Here is a 20,134-nt window from a genome sequence, read left to right on the forward strand (position 1 = left end):
TGGCAGGGCACCTCAACAGTCAGCTTCCTAGATTTTCTGTGGGTAAGTCCCTACAATTTGTTCATCTTTCCCTTCCTTCTTTCCATCAGGAAACAAAAAAGACTTTTTGATTGATATACATATATATATAGAGAGAGCTAAGATTTCAGTAATTCCAAAAAAAAAAATCCTTTAGCAATCTTAGCAAAAACATTCCATATCCAGCAACAGACAATTGCAGCTCAGGTTCTGTACCTGAGGAAATGGTTACTCATCTCCTAACAGCTGCTCTGAAGTAGGGATATAAATTCTTCTCCAGCAGTGGAGCCACAGTATAATCCCACAAGCAAAATTACAGCAGGGTAACAATATATCTGCCAAAGTAATTACAACTACTCACCCAGCCCCCCTACCCTGAAAACTACAGTTAATTCATCTTTTTTTTTTCGAAGTCCTTTTAATGGATACTAGAATTCCATGTTTTTCTAAACAATTTCCCATTTTCCCTTGATCTTTACTACACACACAGCCCAGCTTCACTATCACTGACACCAACAGAATCATTCACTGCACTTGGTATTAAACACACACATAAACTGTCACAGGACCAAGTCTTGTGCCAGCAGAGCAGAACTCTTCTAATAGCCAAGGGTAGCTCTCATGCTGCCAACATATGACTGACCTGAGCTGATCCCTTGCACATTCACATTCATGAAAATCAGACCACTTCTTAAAAATACACCTGATTCTTGCAGAAAAAAAATATACCATTACAAATGTTAAGAGTGTTGAGTGGGAATGAAATCTCTAGCAATGACTAGCTGGTTTGGTTTTTTAAAGACTCTCCAGGTGTAAAGCCTGGCTGGCCATTGGCAGACTGGCAGGACTGCTCAGAGCCTGGGAGTGCAGCACCACCCCAGATTGCTTCTGCCATTATTCCTCCAAGCAGCAGTCCTGCAAAGAGTTGCTTTTGTGCTTTTGCTGACTGATTTTTACGTGTATTTATCCCAGAATCACTCTGACTCAACAGAAGAGTTACCAGTTCAGAGAATACTTCATTGGGATTTTTAAAAGGCCTCTCTAACAACCCGGACAGTAAAGGACCCTTTCCTAACTGCTATAATGACAAGACAAATGACTAACAAAACTTCTAAAGATTACACAAATGAAGCATGACGCAGAGAGAGGTTTTTGATATGCCCTAGTTTCCTCTGAGATTGGTTTTATTTTATTTTATTTTTTAATATACACAGGATTTAGAAGATGCTTCATGCTGACAGTTTTTTTACTTCAAGTAAAGTATTAACAAAAGCTGTATTTTAGCCTGCTTTACCAAATTTCAAGACTTCTCTCAAACAAATAGTTCAAACCTTACCTTTCTGCCCTTAGTTAAAAGATGTAGTGCAGCAGAGCCCTTTCACTGATTTACATTTGGTACAGACTTTGGCAGAGTCATCTATAGGTTCATAAAAAGGCCTTTTTTCCTACCTCTACACCTTTGAAGAGAAACTATGAGGGGAAATCCTACTTTAAAGTATTCTCATAATTCCATGACAGGAATAAAATAAACCCTATAATCAGTATTTCACAAGTCTTGGCCTTGGTTTTATCCTTGACTGTATCTAACAGACCTTGCTTCAGTGCCAAAACAGTCAAGTCAAGCTCTACTAATACATAATTTAAGTTTTCCCCATGGTGTCTACAGTTTTGCATATATATGTATTTCAGAAGTGTAAGGCATACAGTTCTACAGAGCTGTGGAAAAACTCCTCTCTCCTCACCTCCTCTCTCCCAGGTGAGGAGCTGGCAGTGCTGTTGGATGTGTCATCAATGGCCCTTATGCCAAATGCTCTACCTCCGCTTTTTGATTTTTGATTTGCCCTTTGTATTCTTTCAGCCACATTTTCAAAACCAGCCGCAGAGTTCTTGGCCACACATTCACCATTCTTCACACAAACCACCTCTTTGGATGAGCATTCGAAGGATTTTTGCAAGAGTAATAAAAAAAAAAAAGAGGGGAGGGTCTCTGTTCAACCTCCTTCTAGGAGTTTTAATTTCCATCCTCCCTCTGTATTAAACACTTTCAATCCATTTGAACAGTTGCAGAACTAAAGCACACAGACATATTGTCAATTAACGCTGTAAATATCCCACAGTCTGCATGAAATGGAACATTTAAAAAGAACAGCAGCACCGCAGTTTCTCTCTCCGTGATCACTACACCTGCCTCATTAATCTCACACGCCCATGTGAAGTAAATACACGGTACAACTACAAACTAAAAATCAACAAAGCCTTTAAGAACGGTTTAATTTGGTTCTACAAGGGAGGTTATCATAACCCAGCTCTGCTTTCTCACATTCTGCTAGCGATTGCTCTGAGCTCAGTTTCAGCTGCTAACTTTGTTCTCCATCTCGCTATCTCTCATGCTGTTATAATGCCAGCTCAAATGCTGTTTGTAACAGCACAGCAATTCCTCAGAAGTTGCCAGCTTCATAGCGTGTTCCTTTAGAAGTGCACGGAAATTATTAGATTAAATTACAAATGAAAGGCTCTGCAGTTGGTCATTATTACTGGAACATATATGTACATTCAGTTGATCATGAATTTTGACTTTTGGTCCTTTGCAGATCTTCTGTTATATCCTGTTTTGCTCCATAATATGGGAAGCGAAACTGAAGACAAGTGGAAAAGAGCTCTGTGTTTTCCCCATGGTCCCCAATATCCTCACAAGACAAGACCGTGACACCCACCTCCCCCAGCCCCTCCTGGCTGAGGGTCAACAGATCCCCCAGAACCACCTGTAAAACCCCTGTGAACACGAGCACGTTTCACAGACTGCACCTCACTGCTTAAGGAACGCTACGGTGAGAAATTTGCTTTACAAAGCAAGACCTGCAACATCCCAGGCGTCCCCCCTGGTTTATAAGATTTCACATACCAGCATGGAACCAAACAATTAATACATCCAGAAATACCCGAAGAAAACATTGATCATACTGCATCTGGTGATCACAATAGGGTAAGCAGCAGGATCTTCGATTATCTCACTGCTGGGGGGATCATTTTCAGGAAGGTATTTCAAACCAATTTCTTGACCATACATTGCCACTGAAAATATCTAGTAATTTTCTACAGGAATAGAGCTGTTTGACCCAATTCCAATGCAGATAATTATATTATCTGTATCCAAAATCCCTCTGAGTGTTTCAATCAGGTATGGTATTCTTCACTTTCTGTTCTGATCTGCTTAGCATGGCTGAGCACCATTAAACAGCTGTCAGATTCCACACAAGAAGTGGCTGGATTTCAGTAATAAGCAAAATGGTTCCCGATAGTGTTGAAAACACCTGGGGATCCTTCCAAATGAACAGTGCAATGAGGCCAAACTATAAGATTAAACTGCTGTAAAATAAGCCCCACAATTTCTTCATGAAAATACACACCCTAATACACTTAGTCTCTGAAGAGCTCAGTTGTTGCCGAGACTGAAACGTACCCAGATGAGACTTCAGATTACGGGATGAAGAATAATTCACTACCTTTGCATTCAAGAAATTAGACAATTAACTCCTCGTGACATACAGCCCAAGCTGTTCTCATGTTTCTATCAGCACAGACCATCTACAACAGATACGCTGAAGTGCTAAACTGTGAGTCAGAGAACAGAGCTCACTGTGTTAGTTCAGCTATCACAAAATAAAATACCAGTCTCTTCTTCATTTTCAGTCCAAGGGGATTTTATAGAAAACATTTAAAGAAGCAACAGAACTAACTCATCTTGAACACAGCTAGTTAGAAGTGAGAAACTTTCTAATCATCACAACAGCAAAGCTGTAGAAGAGCCAAAAAACCCCCTAACAACCCTAAAACTGAAGTTCTATCCATTCTGAGACCAAATGTGCAACATGGATCTATCCAGTGGCAGTAGCAGATTTAGACTCTGCTCTGCAGGACCCTCCTCTACATATCTGTGAGAATCTGTGCAGGTAAGGATGCATGAACTGTCTGCCAGCTGTGAGTGTATAGAGAACCAACAGCTTAAAAACTACAGCTCTGTAAACTACATTTCCAGAGGTGATTATCAGGGCTCCAAAGACAGCCTCAGCAATAGGTGAAACACAAGATACTTGAACGAGGAACCAGAGGAAGAGAGAACAAGACAGCAGAAATCCGTATATGAAGTGTGGATGCATCCACACATTCACAAGTTCCTCCAACATTTTACCTACAGGAAGTTCCCCTTCCACCAAAGCCACAGCAAACTGCAGAAGCTCCCCAGCGTGCTCAGGTCCAGGTGTGAGTGTGCTGTGACAGGGAAAAAATTCAGCTCTGCTTGAGATGTGACTCTGCTCCAACATCCCTCCCAAAGGAACTGGGATGACAGGAAGCCTTTGGCTGAAAGGCCTGGATGGACAGACAGCTGAGGCAGTGACAACTGCCTTGCAGCACGGGAATGGAAGGCCCTCAGTCAAGTGTATTATTGGATTCTGACAGCTTCCTGTAACCTACCTGGGCCCAGCATTCCCCTTTCCCTTCCCCTGCTTTCTGCCAGCCCCAGCTCCTGCTGCCGACTGGAGCCCTGTGCTCCCGGTCTGGAATTAGGGAAGCACCCAGCCTGTAAACAATCCTGCACTCAGACTGGCCACTGCATTCAGACACACCCATCATTTTAATTTTTTTTTTTTTAATTTGTCTTTTTTAACACCTGTTCTTACAACTGTGTGGCACTGAAAACACGCTCCTAGAAATATTTTGGTAAAGAATGGCTCACCTGTTTGTGAATTAATTCCAAGGGTGATACGGATATCACAGTAATTTAAAACCAGGTTGAGCTTTTTCCCTTTCTCTTTTTTACTGGGATAGCTCTCAGATTAAACACATCGAAGTCGATTGAGTCATTTCAGATTTTCCCCAGCACGCATTTTTGGAGCTTAGAAAACAAATACCAGAAGAAAAATAAAAAATCAGACAACCTCCCAAAGCTGAAATTGCCCTTTCTATTCAAATGCAGTGCTTATACCCAAAACTGAAATTGTCACACAGCCCGTTAATCTCCATTACAAAACATGTTCTTTATTTAGTAAAATTACAGCATTTGGTTGAATGATAACAGTATTTACATACTGGTTTATGAGCTCCTGAGATGTTTCTCAAGCAAATAAAATAAGAGAATAGGTTATGGTTTATTGAAATAAGAGAACTGCATTGTTCCTAGGAGAACAACATACTGCTGCTATTATTGCTCCTATGCTACAAACATTTAAAACAATGCTGTACTTTGAAGGATTCAAAGCACATATCATCTACCAAAATAGGACTAAATCAGTGGTGCATGCAGAATAGCCCTCAGTGATGACAAAGGCAACCCAAAGAATCTACAGGAAACATCCAAATTTATAAAATTCAAAAAGAGTCCTCCTGAAAACAACACACGAAATTTTGCACTGTGGAATTTTTGCTCGGTGGAACAGTCTAAATCCAGAAACTGAGAAAACCTAGGGAAAAAATGGTTTTTAAAGAAAAGGACATCACAAACCTATTGTTGTCACTATTAATGATGTCACATCCCTACTTGTGGAGCACTGCTCAAATTAAAACATAGCACAAAAAGCAACACCCCTCAATTTACTAGTAGAGAAAGGATTAGGATAAATAGATGACATGATAAAAAATTCCAAAGGGTTCTGGAAAATAGCAAATACCCTCAGTACTTCAACAGCAAGAAAAGAAGAACAAGTACCTACATAGCTGCAATTTTCTATTATTAAATATTAAGCATCATGTAAACATTTGCACACAGCATCATCCAATGATGTAAGAGCTGTCTTTTTTTTTTTTTTCAGCAAGATATTCTCTCTTGACCAACTCACCTCTGAGACCAAGAGCTTGGTTCCAAAAAAAACAAGCATTTTTCTCAGGTTTAAAAGCTTCTTATGTACTTTTCCTTTTTAATAAGACAGTAGTTCTCTATGAAAGTACAGCTTATTCAATTATGACTGTTTCTAAGGGGACTAACACAACATTAAGCCTTAGACTGTACATGGGTAGAAGTCCATGGATGGCAAAGCCTGCAAAGTGAAATGAATTGCAACAACAGTCCTAGGCCAGGGCCAGGGCTGGTGAGTGAAACATTCCTCCTCCTAACCATGGCAAAGCACAACCCCTGCCTGCAGAACACACACTCTCACACTGACATTCACCCTGCTGGACAGTGGCTGGTCTTCAGGAAATCTGAACAATCAGTGGCAGCATTAAAAAACATCCTTTTGGGAACTTTTTATCCATTGCCTGCTTTTTCCATGTATGGTGTCAATGCTCTAACAATCAGTTTTGATATCAAACTGCAGGTGATTTTCCAAAACATGCAAGGATACAGGCATGCTCCCACATATTGAATAAATCAGGTAACAACTCCCCATTTGCAAGGTGCTTTTGATAACTCCAGCAGTTATGTTTTCAAGTTAAGTGTTCTACACAGCAACTAACACAGCCTAACCTTTGCAAAATAAAACCCAAGTTATGTAAGGATCTGCTGGTGCAAACAGGTTTGCCTATCAAGCAATGAAGTATTTTGAAATGATGGCGTTGTAATAACTAAAGCTTCATTTAAGATTTTATTCCACAGCAAACTTTCCCTGCTTCTTCGTCAACGGTCCTGTCTTTCATTTTGTTTTCTTCATTCCCTATGTACACAGGTTATTATAAACCCTGAAGTACCACAGCAGCTTTGCAGCAGGTGCAGCTATGAAAATAAAGGATACGAAACAAATATTGGTAGTGTTTGCCAAGTCAAAAAATAAGGATTTTTACAGTTAGACAGGGGAGTGTGTACATTTATCTAAGGATCTGTGTATCTGTTTCACTTCTCCATTCAGCGTGAGAGTCCAGACCTGCCCGCTTCCAACACACGGAAGAATCCTGACCCAAACAGGTACATTTTTGAACTCCGTACACAGCTGAGCATATGAGCTTATAAACCAGCAGTTCTAAAAATAATTTCACCTATACTAGTCACACATTAAGGTCACGTTGTTGCCACAAGATATAAAGGACCATATGAAAAAAAAAAAAGGGGCAAGAAACCAAATGCTATTCCAATAGCTTTAGAAACAAAACAAACCTGCAAGTCTATAGGGACCCCTATCACCTAATCCATCAAGTCCTGATTTGAAGGAGGCCAAAACGTTGATACTGTCATGTTTCCCCGCGTGGTTCTGTATCTCCAGGTTTTAACTATTAGAAAGGCACAATCAGCTGGTGTGTAGTGTGTAGGTCAATTTACTTCCAATACGCTAATTTATGCAACATTAGCACAGAATGCCAGCTCCAATTCTCTTACTGTTTGCACTCTAGGAGTAGACTTGTATTTTCTGCCAACTCCATTACATCATCCGAAAAAACCCAAACACTTCTTTTTTTTTTTTCATCCCCCCCCCCCCAACCCCTGCCACTCTCCTTTTCCTTCTGCCTCCCCCAGCCCTCCGGGAGCTGGCTGCCGTGCGCTGTGCGGGGCCGTGTCCATTGTGTGCGGGGATGGCTCCCTTCCCTCCATCACTGACCTTCGCCTCCCCACTCGCGCTGTTACATAACGCGGTGCCTGCTGCGAGCGGCCACCGCCAGCCCGGGCGAGTGGCCGCCGCCGCCCGGCCGCCCTTCCCCGGCCCCGGCGAGTCCCCGGGGAGGAGGGACATGTGGGTCAGCGGGTTAGCAGTACCAGAGCCCGAACAATTCGGGACCGCCGAGAAAACACCCTCCACCGCCGGAGCCGCCCGGGCTTCCCAGCACCCCCCTCTCTCTCTCTCTCCTCTTCGCATCCATGGAGAAGCGACAGCCGAGCGTTACATAATTGATGGGATCCCGAAGTTGCCCCCCTCCCCGGGCCGGTGCGGGTCCCTCCCGCCGGCCCCGCGCCCCGGCAGCACCATCTGCCCGCGCCGCCGGAGCCTGGGCCGGGAGCGCCGGAGCGGGGGGGCCGTTGTGTAACACCCGCCAACTACGGCCGCTCCGCAAACATCCAGAAAACTCCCCGACAAATTAAGGAAATTTTCTCCAGTGTTTCTGATTAACCTCGTTACATAAGGCGCTTGCATTCCAAATCCACTCTCGCAAGCTCTAAATATACCCCGCGCAGCCAAACGCTCCCTGCACACACGCCCGTGGCCACCCGGCCTCCTCCGGCCGAGCCCGCTCCTCCTCGCCTCGGCATCCGCCGAACGGCGCGCTCCCCGCTCGCAAATCGCCTCTAATTAAATGTTTCGGCGTGTGTCATCTCGATGGCTTTTACTGTACGCGGATTCCCTGAGTGGGAAGCTGCCTGGGAAGGGGGGGTGTGGCCAAAAGGGGAAAAATACTGTAAAACACAAGCCAACACATGATCAGCCATATTCCAACCTACAACCCAAACCCCCTCCGTCCGAGGAGAGCCCGTCTCCCCACCGCCAGCGCCCGGGCATCGCTGCCCCGGCCCCGCCGGCGGCCGCCGAGGGGGCTGCCGCTCCCGCCGGGCACGTACTTTTTCACCGCCCGTCATATCCTTCAACAGCCGTGTGTATTATTACATGGCGTTATTTAATTCATTTTTACCCATCACCGAGGGATTTTACCGAGCGAAGCCTCTCTAGCGCGCTCCCCCCTCTTGTAGGGAGCAACGCTTCATAAATTATTTACAAGTAATTAAAGCGGCAGCCTCCTCCCTCTCGCACGTCTCGGCAAACTCCGGCGCTGTTTGAAGCCGGGCCCGTGTCGGTGCCCGCGGCGGGAGCAGCCCGGCCCCGCACGGCCCCGCACGGCCCCGCACCCCCCGCACGGCCCCGCAGCCCTCCCGCCGCCGGGGCGGCTCGGGCAGCACCAAACTTCCACCGCCCTGAGCCCCTCAGAGCTGACCCGCACGGCCACGAGACGCAACCTGAGGCAGGAGAGGGCTTGACAGCTGGCCACAGAAAAGGGGGCTCGGCTGCTGGCAGCGCTTCTATTCGGGGAGGGCCGGCGGGGAGCGGCTGAGAAGCCGCGGGCGCAGAGAGACCCTCTGCGAAGTTGTGCACCTTCAACAACGGCATCTACGAGATCATCCGCTCCGCGGTGAAATAATTTTTAAGATACACTTAAATGAATTAAGAGAAAACAGCGCGCAAGAGAGTGAATAAGTCACCCGCAAACCGCAAATCTCCTGTTTAATCACAGATCCCCCATTCACAACAAGCCACAGCACACCAGTTGAGAAACTGTCAAAAGGAGACAGACGAGGGGGAGAAAAAAGGGGGGGAGGAAGGACACTGCAGCTTTAAAAGTTTGTTCCCTTGAATCCCAATACTCCTGCTGTTGCTTTATATATTTATAAAATTATGTAATTTCAGGGGCACAGTACCCATCCGGATACCACAGGCAATAAACGAGGGAGATAGGAAAGCACCAAACACCGCTCAATATTTTCATTGCATTTGTCCCTCCTCCTGCAGCAATTAAAAGAAGCTATAAAAGTTTGCAAGGTTTTGCAGGGGGGTAGAAGCTCGGCTTGTTTGCGTGCGCGGCTCCAACGAGCACGAGCAATAAACCAGGGGATTAAATTGCTGCATTTCCCCCTTCTCTCTTGCCCCCCTCTTCCTATTCCCACCCACCCCCCGATCCCACTCCCCCGGCCCCCTCCCCCTTCCCCAAGTCTCCCTACCTCTGCTGCTGCTGCTGCTGGAGTAGCTCTGCCTGCGGACGGGAGCCGGCGCATCGCTTTTCCGGGCAGGCTCCAGGTTCACCGGGGTGTCCCTGGCGCCGGCGGCCGCCTCGGAGACGCTGCTGCCCGGCTCACTGGCTGCTGGATCGGGGGCTGCCGGAGCGGACTCCATGTTTTTCCCAATGTAGATCGCTTGGAGATGGCGAGCTCCTACACTCCCTCTATCTTCTGTTTCCAGCGCAACTCTATGGTAGGGAAGCAGAAGGGAGAGAGCGAGCGTGATCCAGATGGGATGTGAGCTTGCCTGGCTGTGACCACAAGCAGCGCTAGCGAGAGCTGCACACCCCCCCGCCCCCGCACCCCCCGCGCTCCGCCAGCCCCGCGCCCCGCGCCGGCACCGCCGCCCCCCGAGCGGCCCCGAGCGGGACCCGCGCCCGCGGGAGGGGGGCGGCCACGGCGGGGCCCCCGCGGCCCCCGAGCGGGGCCGGGGCTCGGGAAGGTGCTGCCGCCGGCCGGGGCGGGCGGGGAGCCAGCCCGACCTCCGCCGGGGCTGGGACTGATGCTCGACGCGGCGGTGGGGCCCGGCCAGCGAGGCCACCGGGCCCACGGGGAGCTCCCCGCTCCAGCCCCGGCACCAGCGGGAAGAGCTTCCGAGCGGGGCTGTCTTCCCACCCCCCCTCCCATGACTGTTGCAGCTGAAGCCGCATCAGAAGATGCCAGCTGTACTAAGCGTCTCAAGACCCACATGTTTAGCAGCCGCGCAGCCGGAGAAGGCAACATTTCAGACAATACCTCTCTCTCAATGAAGTGCGCTTTGACACAGAACAAAAGGTGACTAGCAAGGTGCCAGGAGACCTCCAGATGTGGTCTGACTTCTGCGAGCACCCTTGTGCAGTTCACAGTCTCGGCAATGGTCAACTCCTTGTCTACTACCTGATGTTAAAATCAAGTAGCAGCTGCCACCAACAGTGTATGGGAGAACACATCCCTCCTGTGTAGCAGAGGCCATGTTACATGCAGTCCGACTGCCTCCTGCACAGAAGGTGCTAAAGCTGCCTGCTTTGACTGCTCTGACTAGAACCACGTCCTGAGTAAACCAAATAATGACATTTTCACTGAAAGCAGTTCAAGCTTTTTCCAAATGGTACTGGATCATGTGCAAGCAGCTGATATGCCACCTTCTGCCAACCAGGACTGTTGCTACAGCTTTCAACACTGTTGATGCTGGTACCTGATGAAACTTGTAGGTGAACCCTGGACAATTCCACATTCCGCAGTTTAATCACCAGTACTGCAGTGCTCTGCCACAAATGCAGGCTGCTCGAACAGCTGTGAGATGTACCACAAGTCCTACCTGCCCCAGGAGCTCGTCCACAAATTGGATTACATCTTGCACTGCTGGCAGTTCTTTTGGTGGAAGGGTAGAGTCTTGGGTCAGTTGATTTGGAGGGTCCTGGAGTTCCGATTACCTGTATCTGGAAAAGAAGCACCACAGTAGTTCTGATTATCTTATTGTCTACCTCCATCTGAGAGGGGTGGGCAGAGACTGCAGAAGACAGAGTAACATTAAAAACGATTCTGCATTTATTTTCAGAGCATGAATAAATGTGAGGGGATCAGAGCTGGGCTTACAGACCTTGCCCACTGAGTAAACCAGCACTTGATCTTTGTGATTAAGGACTGGGTTAGGGCAGGCCTGGAAGCCCCTGGGGCATGGACACAAAAGCTTACGAGCTTTTCACCATTGTGAAGTTAAACAGCCCGATGGAAGCTGTTCCTAGAGAGCAGCTGGGAAGGGGAGCACTGGAAGGGGATGAGGGAGGCAGGAGCACAGTTTGCTCCCTGGGCCTTGTCTGAGTCTGCAGGAACGTCCCTGGAACACAGGCTGGCACAGACAGGGGTCACATCCCAGCATGGTCTCATGGCAGCCACAGCAGGCAGCGAGGTGGTCCTTCTCTGATGCAAGTTCAGTGGATCAGACCTGCAATTTCCTGCAAAGTCTCTCCCCTCTCTTTTCACTAATTGGCAGCCTCCAAACACAAGCAAGAATTATGTGATCTGTGGAAAGCGAACTGCCTGTTAGCCCAAGAGAAAGCTTATCCCTCTCCTCAGATCAGGGTTTAAGCAGGCTGACCAGGCGATGTGTGTTGGGAATCTTGCCCGGCTAATAAAAAAAGAACTTCATTCCTCAAAGCTGCCAGACCACTGCCTTTCACCAGTGCTGGGAACAACTGGACTACTTGCCACAGTAAGGATTATTCACGTGAGTGTTTTGCAGGACTGGTTTTAGTAGTGCACATACTTCAAATTATCCCAGTGTAGTGTGGTTTTTTCTCTTCTCCTTTTACCTGTTAAAGGCCGCTGATATTCACTACACCTGTCTTAGCTATGCAATTATCATCTTGTGCATCTTTTTTCCCATTTTCTAAAACCAAATAATGTTTCAAATTACTTAGAAGAGAAAGGAGAAGGTTACAACAGGACAACATACAGTAGAGCTTTGGTTTTTAAAAGAAATTGAGAGGGAGGGGAAATCACTGGAGTAAACCCAAGTGCCTAGAACATCTGAATCAATGGAGAAGAAAAATTAATTTTATGTTGTTTAACAACGTCTCGTAAGTCACTAGCAATTAGAACCAGCTAAAGCACAACAGATCTGTAGCATGTTTGTAGAGGCAACAATCTAAGAGGTTTTGTAGAACCTACTCAAGCAAAAAGACAAAACAGCTTTGCTCTTGTAAAAAGAGAGGGTGCCTGAAAATTGAAAGCACCATGAGCAAAGAAAATAGGGTGACAGTTCACGTGAGCTTTATCTAATGGATGAAAACCATCACAACTTTTGTCAAAACCTCCCTCTCCATGAACCTGTTCTGTGAAGACATTTCCTGAGCATAGAAAAGGTCTTACTCGTCCTTCAGTCTTCTATTTCTAGCTTCCAACCCATACTAAAATGGTTCATTAACTTTGATCACTAAGCTTGTTTCAACAAGTGAGATGGCATTAGCAGCAAAGACAGGTATGCTGAGAAACTTGAGGAAAAATGTTTAGTTAGGTTTAAAAGGGCTTTAGAAACTGCTGCAGATGTTACCTGCAGCAGATCCTACCAGAAGTAACAGTAATGGAACAAAAGGGGACAAGTATCACCAAACATCTCTTACTGATTTTATTGATTTCATGTAGATACGGTGACTAATAATTTTTAGAAATTTAATTTAAAAAATTCACACAAATGTTATGTGATTCTGAAGTAGACAAGATATAAGGATCACATGGACACTTTTTCAGAGCACTGACACAGCAACAGAAGAATTGGCAGGAGAGCTACAATGCACACAACCAAACACACAGGAAGAGACTCTTTCCAGGTACACACATGCAAGAAAATCATAATTCACATGAGAACAGTACAACACCATTTTGTGTGGTGTTCACTGCCCATTAATATGCAAGTCTGTTTTGAACCTAAGGTAGTCGATAAGGGTCTTCCACATACATAACTAATACAGCTGTTGAAATATTTCCCTTCAGAAAGAATACCAAGTACATTCCTAACACAGCAGTTACATAGAACCATCAAATATCTCAAGTTGGAAGGGACCCATAAGGAGCATTGAGTCCAACTCCCTGCTCCTTGATGACAGTCTACAGCTAAATCATATGACCAAGGGCATTGTCCAGACTCTTGTATAACAGCCCACAGTCTGGGCTCTGGGCTACCTCTGGCCACACCACACACACACCAAGGGGACTGTCAAACCTTCCTAGGAAGCTTTGTCAGCTCCAGTCTAGCAGTTGCAGACAATATACTGTGCAGAGATGAATAACCATGAGGGCAATGCCTGAATAATGTCACAGAGTTACAGCTGTTCCTCCTGCACAACAAGTTGCCAGGGCTAAGGCACATTTGCCTCCGTTGGGCACATTCCCCTCCCTGTGGGTTTGATGTCTTTGCAGGAAAAAAGGAAGCAAAAAGTTCATGGGTTGAGGACATTCAGAAGAGCAAGTTTCAGAGTGAAGCAAGGTGTAGGACACCTCCTAGTCTTCAGTACAAGTCTGATGCCATCATGCTTATAGACCAATCTTCAAAGGAGGATTTAAAATATTTGCGTCTGTTATTTGGAATGATATTCTGTGGCATATCTTTTAATGGTTTACAAAGCTTTAGTTAATTAAATTTCACAGTAGGACAAGAAACTGCTTCCACTGGAAACACATGCAGCCTATAATACCTGAAAGCAACTTTCTCAAAATTATGCACCCCATTAAGCTTCAGCAAAAACAGGCAGACTAGTAAACTACATGTATGAAACCTGAATATTTGGCAGTAATTAAATTAAACACTACTTGAACAGCATTCTCTTGTATCCTGGATGAAAACAAAATTAAAAAAAATAATAATAGGAGAGAAATAAGACAACTGTGCTGGAGGCACTGTGACTGTGCCTGGGTGCGGTTTCAGTGGACCCTTTCCCACAACCTTTATCTCTAAGCAAAGTGGAAAGCTCATCAAACAGTTCATCTGGAATTTACACTCACAGATATAATTTTGTTTGTTTTAAAGACTGAGGAGCAATTGTTAACTAGCACAGCACAGATTCAGCGGAATCTCCTTCTTCCTGCTGCAAAGTCATCGTGTAAACTATGAGCTGCTTTTCATTGTTGGTTAAGCCTCTATTTCCACTTCCCTCTCCTGCCATTTGGATTCATTCCTTACTGGATTTTCTGTTTCTGAAAGAAACTGGAGAAGCACCCAACATACGAGGTAATGAATCCTTTGTGCTTATCTGTACAGCTCTGTGTCCATAATCAGCATCCCCTGATATACAGAGTAAGCATCAATAGCAAGGCCAGTTCTTAAGAATTCAATACTTTTTGTGAATGAATTAAGGCAAAAGGCCCAGAGATATCTACCTTTTTCAGCAAGCTGTTTTTACTGCTGTTTTCTTGAAGATGGTTAAAAAAATGACTGAATATTTTCCTGTAGCCAGATGAAGACCTCTCTCACATTTCATACACTTGCAGACAACCTCTTCCTCCCACAAAGGTAAGCTAATTGAATTAGAGGAGCAACTCAGCCTGCCCATGTTCCCTGGAGAATCGAAGGGAAACAGGGAAGAGAAAAATCTGATCTAAAGATACATTTTTCATCTCAAGAAAATGGAAGCTTTTTTTAGTGAAGATCAGCAAATGAGACGCCATCTCTGAAATCTTGTATCACTTGCAGTCCAAAGTGGGGGTGGTTGTTTTCTAATTAACTCTTGCTTCAGTATCATCTTTTTCACTGTGCTTTTTACCCAATAGCTGTTTCTTCAAATACTACATTTATTATAGAGTTTGTCCATAATACCAGCTAGCAACTTGTGCCAAAAGATGTGTCTCTCTAAAAGTAGTAGTAGGTTAAAAGCAGGTTAAAGCAAGGAGAAAAAAAATACCTTATCCTTGATAAGAACCCCCATTACTATTGTCTGTATGATCATTGTGTACATGCCTTCATACATCTCTGACATCCTCCCAGTGTATTCCACCAGTAACCCCTCTCAACATACCTTACCTGAAAGAACCATCCCAAGTTATTTGGCTCACTGGCAAGATCCTGAAACATCTGAGCGTTCAAATGCATTTGGAAAGCTCCCTTTCACACAAAATCATTACGGAATTTTGCACTAGCCAAGCAAAAACTTATCAGACTAAAAGTTCTTAGTTATAAATCATCCTGAGTAGGAAAGCTACAAGTGACCTTGTGTTACAGTGCATTAGCATGTAATTAATAAGATACTTTCTAGAAAGTGTCTAACACATCACGGGAGAGCACGGTCAAGTCAAAACACAAATTTGCATATTTGCACAAATCTAAAACATGGCCAAGTAATATTCTTTGTGATTAAGTTTCCCTAAGTATCTGAAAGAATGATGACAAAAGAACACCTGTGTGTCTGAGGTCTGTGAGCAGCATCAGTGTGGGGATGCTCCTCACAGAGCCCTCAGAGCTCTCCTTTCCACAGGAATGGTGCTCAGGGCTTCACCTCCACCAGCTCACAGCCCTCTCCAGCACAGCACCTGCAGAAAGGTGGGGATGTTATGGCAGGAGCTGTCTGCCTCTTCCCACTCCTTCCCATCCCAGCCATCCAAGAGAACATCCCAAACAGGTGGTGAAAGCTCTCCCAGGATTCCCAGTGAGCCCTGCCTGCACACCTTCCTGCTCTCCAGGGCCCAGAACCTGATCTTCTGGCTGGCTTAGAGACACAAAAATTACCTTTACTGAGTGCCTACCGAAAAATTACAGTCACCATCAGTGTAATCAAGCAGCCCAAATACACAGCAGAGACATTCCAGCTTAGATGAGCATTAAAACTGAATTACTCCAGAAATGCATGAGTGAAAGTTGTCATTTTATTTAAGATAATTAGTCAGGTTTTACATAATTTGGGGCCTCATTTGATTTATATAAACACTGTATCTAGTAAAATATTCTTATTTCAAGGAAAGATGGAAATCTATCTACTGCATGCAAAGGTCAACTGGTGTGCCCAGCATTACAGAAAACATATATTCTGCTGCCTGCTTTAACCCTTCCAGAGCTTAACACTCCACCAGAGAACAGCCTGTGCCTTTTAGAATAGTAAGTCCAAAATTTTATATATTCTATAGAGACTGGAAAGATTATTATGAAGCTTCAAATATTATGCTGAATAAAGAATCCTTGGAAGAGGGGTTTCACAGTGAACATATTCCGGTGTGTTAATGGAACAAAGTTTTGGTAAGACAGTAAAGATCAGTTTTTCTCTGTGTTTGGAGATGAGAGGGAGGAGGGCAGAACTATTTAGCCTTCACAACTGACATTTCTAATAGTGTAAAAACAAATTTGGCTGTTGTTAGAGCTGTCGTAGTATTCTATAAAGCACCAAAAATCCAAAAGAAGCCTTGAAATTTTTTCAGCTTTTTTTTTTTATGCGATGAAAAAAAAGTCTCTTATAATCAAACAAAATATTTAATTAGACCTGAAATTAAAAGATGTGTTTTGTGCCTTGATTTTTTAACTTTCTAAAAAAAGAAGTTGGGATGTGCTTCAAAGTAAAACAATGTTTTCCTTAAAAAACAAAACAAACAAAAACAGAACAACAAAACCAAAAACAAACTCCTGAAACATGTTTAAAAAGGAACTTCAGGGTTTTGCATGTTTTCCAGTTTCTTCTCTTTCAGTTGAATATCCACTTCCATATCAACACACATTGGCACACTCCCTCCCTCTTTGGAAAGTCGAGGGGAAAAAATTACAAAACATATTTATTTGAAACAAAAATTATTTCAAGCGTGGATTTCTTGATAATTTATTTGCAACTATCTTTAATCTAAATAAATTGGACAGGGTTATTAGCCAAAGAGCTACTGTCTTCAACTCTTTTAACAATGGTTTTTATTTACATCTTGGATTAAGCAAATTATATATCAAAACATCAGGTTTTTTCCTTCTTATTCGAAGAACACAGAAAAAACCCAAATTTTAGCTAAAGTAAACCTGGCAATGCAAGATCCCAGCCCTGTATTTCTGGCCCCTTCCAAGCCTATGAATGCAGTCCTAACAGATCAGGAAGGCATTTCTCCTCCTTTTCTTCTTGAAAGACTCTTCACTTCTCTTTAGAAGAAAGCCATTAGTTAAAAACAAAAACAGGCCATATAAAATGTCCCACAAACGTATTTACACACACTATATGCTCACATTTAGAAAAATAGTTGCCTTGCAGGTTTCATGTAAAAATAGAAAGCTCTTTCCTACACAAAGTTTGTTTTAGTAGTTGAGGTTTGAATCTTGTGACTGGGAGACTTCATGATAACCCACACAGTTATTTTGAAGTTTAAAGCCAAAGTAAAACCTGTTATAGTCCACAGATTCTTGGAGTACTCACCCATTTCAGGCTGTCACGTGTAGCAAATGTTATGGTGCATTTCTTTCTATCTTTACAACCTTCCATAACGGGTAGGATTCTTTCACAAGGCAAAACTACCAAAGATTTTAAAAAAAATAAAAATCTATGAAGGTAAAATCCTGGGTGGTGAATAACTCACGGGAAAATCACTTACAGAAAACAGAATGTATTTTTTTCCCCATCCTTCCTGAATGTGTTGCCCTATGGACATATTAATGAAGTGTCTGCAGGACTTTTCCCAGGTTCTTTTTGCAGTTTCCACCGTGTTCCATCTCTGCAGACCCACTACTGGTCACTCACAATAATCAACACAGATTTCACTGGCAACTCTGCTTTTTCTCACCTTAGTATGATTGCAATCATTTGCTTCCAACTCAAAGAGGCAAGAAAATAATTTAATACTTATAGCACTAGCTTTAGACTAATACAGTTTATCTCTTTTTTGAATTATCTATCTGTAACCTTTATAACACACTGATATTTTCCTGGTACATGCACCAATGAAAACTTCTGCTGTGCCTCCCCTCCACGGAGACTTATAGCTTTACAAGATCTTTATTGTGATGTTTAATTACCAGAAGGAACAGAGAGATCAGAGAACAATTTTCAAAGCAACAACAAGTGGTTCACTTTAAAGTTCATTACTGATGTTTGTGGCTTTTCATAAATCAATACAAACATGCAGAAACAACATAGCAGCTCTACTTTAGATTTTTTGATTGTCTGAATGTAAAACTGCACTCCTAACAGACACGAGCTGTGCATTCTCTTTTTACCCCTAATGTTGCAGAATTTGTTTGGGGAGAAAATTTTTGAAATCAGTGAGTTGAGATTTTGAGAGCTAAACGATGGATATTCCTCACAAAAAGGAAAAAAATACGAAATATTATTTATCCAGTGATCACCAGTTTTCTACTGCAAATTTCAAGTTTTCCCCACTTTCTCACACCTCAAAAAATGCCAAGATTTCACGAAACTAGGAGGAAGAGGTTTAATGAATAAGAAACAATTTGGCTTTTATCACAAGTGCTTTTTGCCCCTCTGCTTCGAGCAGACACGAGGCGAGCAGCAGAACAGAGCAGCTCCCCAGAGTGAATGGTTTCAGCTGTTCTCTCATTTCGGGTCCCCAAATCCAGGAGGGCAGTTTCTTCCTTCAGATTCCAAAGCCCCTGAGTGCTTTTCCACCTGGAATTCTCGCCGTTCCGTCCCGGGCTCTCGTGTTCCTTGCCCTGGCACGCTGGGCCCCCGTCTGGTCAGCTCGGAGCTTACGTCCCAACACCAAAAAAATGAAGGAATTAGCCATGCCCTCTGCAGCAGTGCTCAGAGGAGAGGCTTCATGGGATATAAAGTTTATGTTCCTTCCAATCTGATCTCATAACTCTATTCCACGGGGACATCTTTATCAAGGAATAGATTCTTGGCCTAGGATGCTGAAATTAAAAATTCCTTACTAATTAATTTTTAGCTGGCACGAATCAGAGTCTTTTTAAGTTCAGTAGGAACTGTAAGTCTATTCTCCTTGTTTAACCACTTATAATTAAAGATAAATAAATAGCTCAGCTCTGTTTTTTCCCCAGATGAACATACTGATTACCACAGTAGATTTTTCTGCAGAACTTCAGTTTGTGGATGTGGGATTTTTAAGAGTCCAACTCTCCAAATACTTTCCCCTGGGAGAAAAGGGAATGGGGGGTGTGTGGATAGTTCTGAAACTGAGCATAAAATTTTTCCAGCAATATTTTTTAAAAGCCCATAATTGTTTTTAGTACTCAAAGATTGGATACTTGTTTAAATGACCATGCTTGCATATGCTTCTAAACCCTTTTTTATAAGCAAATTTGTGTACCCTCTGGACTGCATGCACAGACACAGGACAACCACACATTTGCTCAAGATTTTCTGTATCAGGTAATTACAGCTGTGTGCCCCTTTTGGCTACACACAATTACTGGAATGTGCACCTCAGACTTTAGGGGCAAGCAAAACATACAGGAAGCAAAAAATTAGTGTCAGTGGACTTATACATATTTATATTATGAAAAGATTGGGGGGTTTTGAGAAGTAAGGCTTAGGAAAGCATATAACTAATGAAGAGTAAAACTTATAAAACACTTTACATGACACATACCTAAATGCTTTGCTGAACTAGGACCTCATAAATACCAGGAATATGGTCTTTAACACTCTGGATTTGAAAACAGACTGTTAAACCACAATGTTTTTAAATTAGCAAAGCTTCCTTCTGAGAAGAAAAAAAAAAGGATTAAAATTTAAGGTGTGTCACTTTTTTTGTTTTCAAATACCTCCTCTTTTTGAAGTTTTGGGTCAAGCTTAAGAAACATAGTGGTACCAAGGTAGTCAGAGAGTTGCAATAAACTATTTTACTGCTGGAAAACTAAGCTGTCTTTTTTGACTGGTCACGTGATATCAATTGTGTTCCCCTGACAGCATCTACAGGATCATGAAGAGGAGAGTTAGAAGTCTTGACAACAACAGTCCTCTGTCTGATGGGTGTGCTATCCCTAAAAATTGAAATGTCCTATATGTGCATGTCCATATGTGT

General features: G+C 43.7%; 1 protein-coding gene across 2 annotated transcripts in view; it reads right to left on the minus strand.

Annotated features, from left to right (window-relative positions):
* Positions 1 to 20,134, minus strand: part of RORA (RAR related orphan receptor A) — a 396,584-nt gene that overhangs the window by 352,470 nt on the left and 23,980 nt on the right. For both annotated transcript variants that reach the window (XM_064668337.1, XM_064668334.1), the window contains exons 2-3: positions 11,001 to 11,121; positions 9,647 to 9,891 (exon numbers count right to left, since the gene is read on the minus strand). In XM_064668337.1, coding sequence (XP_064524407.1) covers positions 9,647 to 9,818 — 172 coding nt within the window. In that variant the 5' untranslated portion in view covers positions 9,819 to 9,891; positions 11,001 to 11,121. The remainder of the gene's footprint in view (positions 1 to 9,646; positions 9,892 to 11,000; positions 11,122 to 20,134) is intronic.

The sequence above is a fragment of the Pseudopipra pipra genome, chromosome 12 (assembly GCF_036250125.1).
Source record: "Pseudopipra pipra isolate bDixPip1 chromosome 12, bDixPip1.hap1, whole genome shotgun sequence".
Classification (NCBI taxonomy): Eukaryota; Metazoa; Chordata; class Aves; order Passeriformes; family Pipridae; genus Pseudopipra; species Pseudopipra pipra.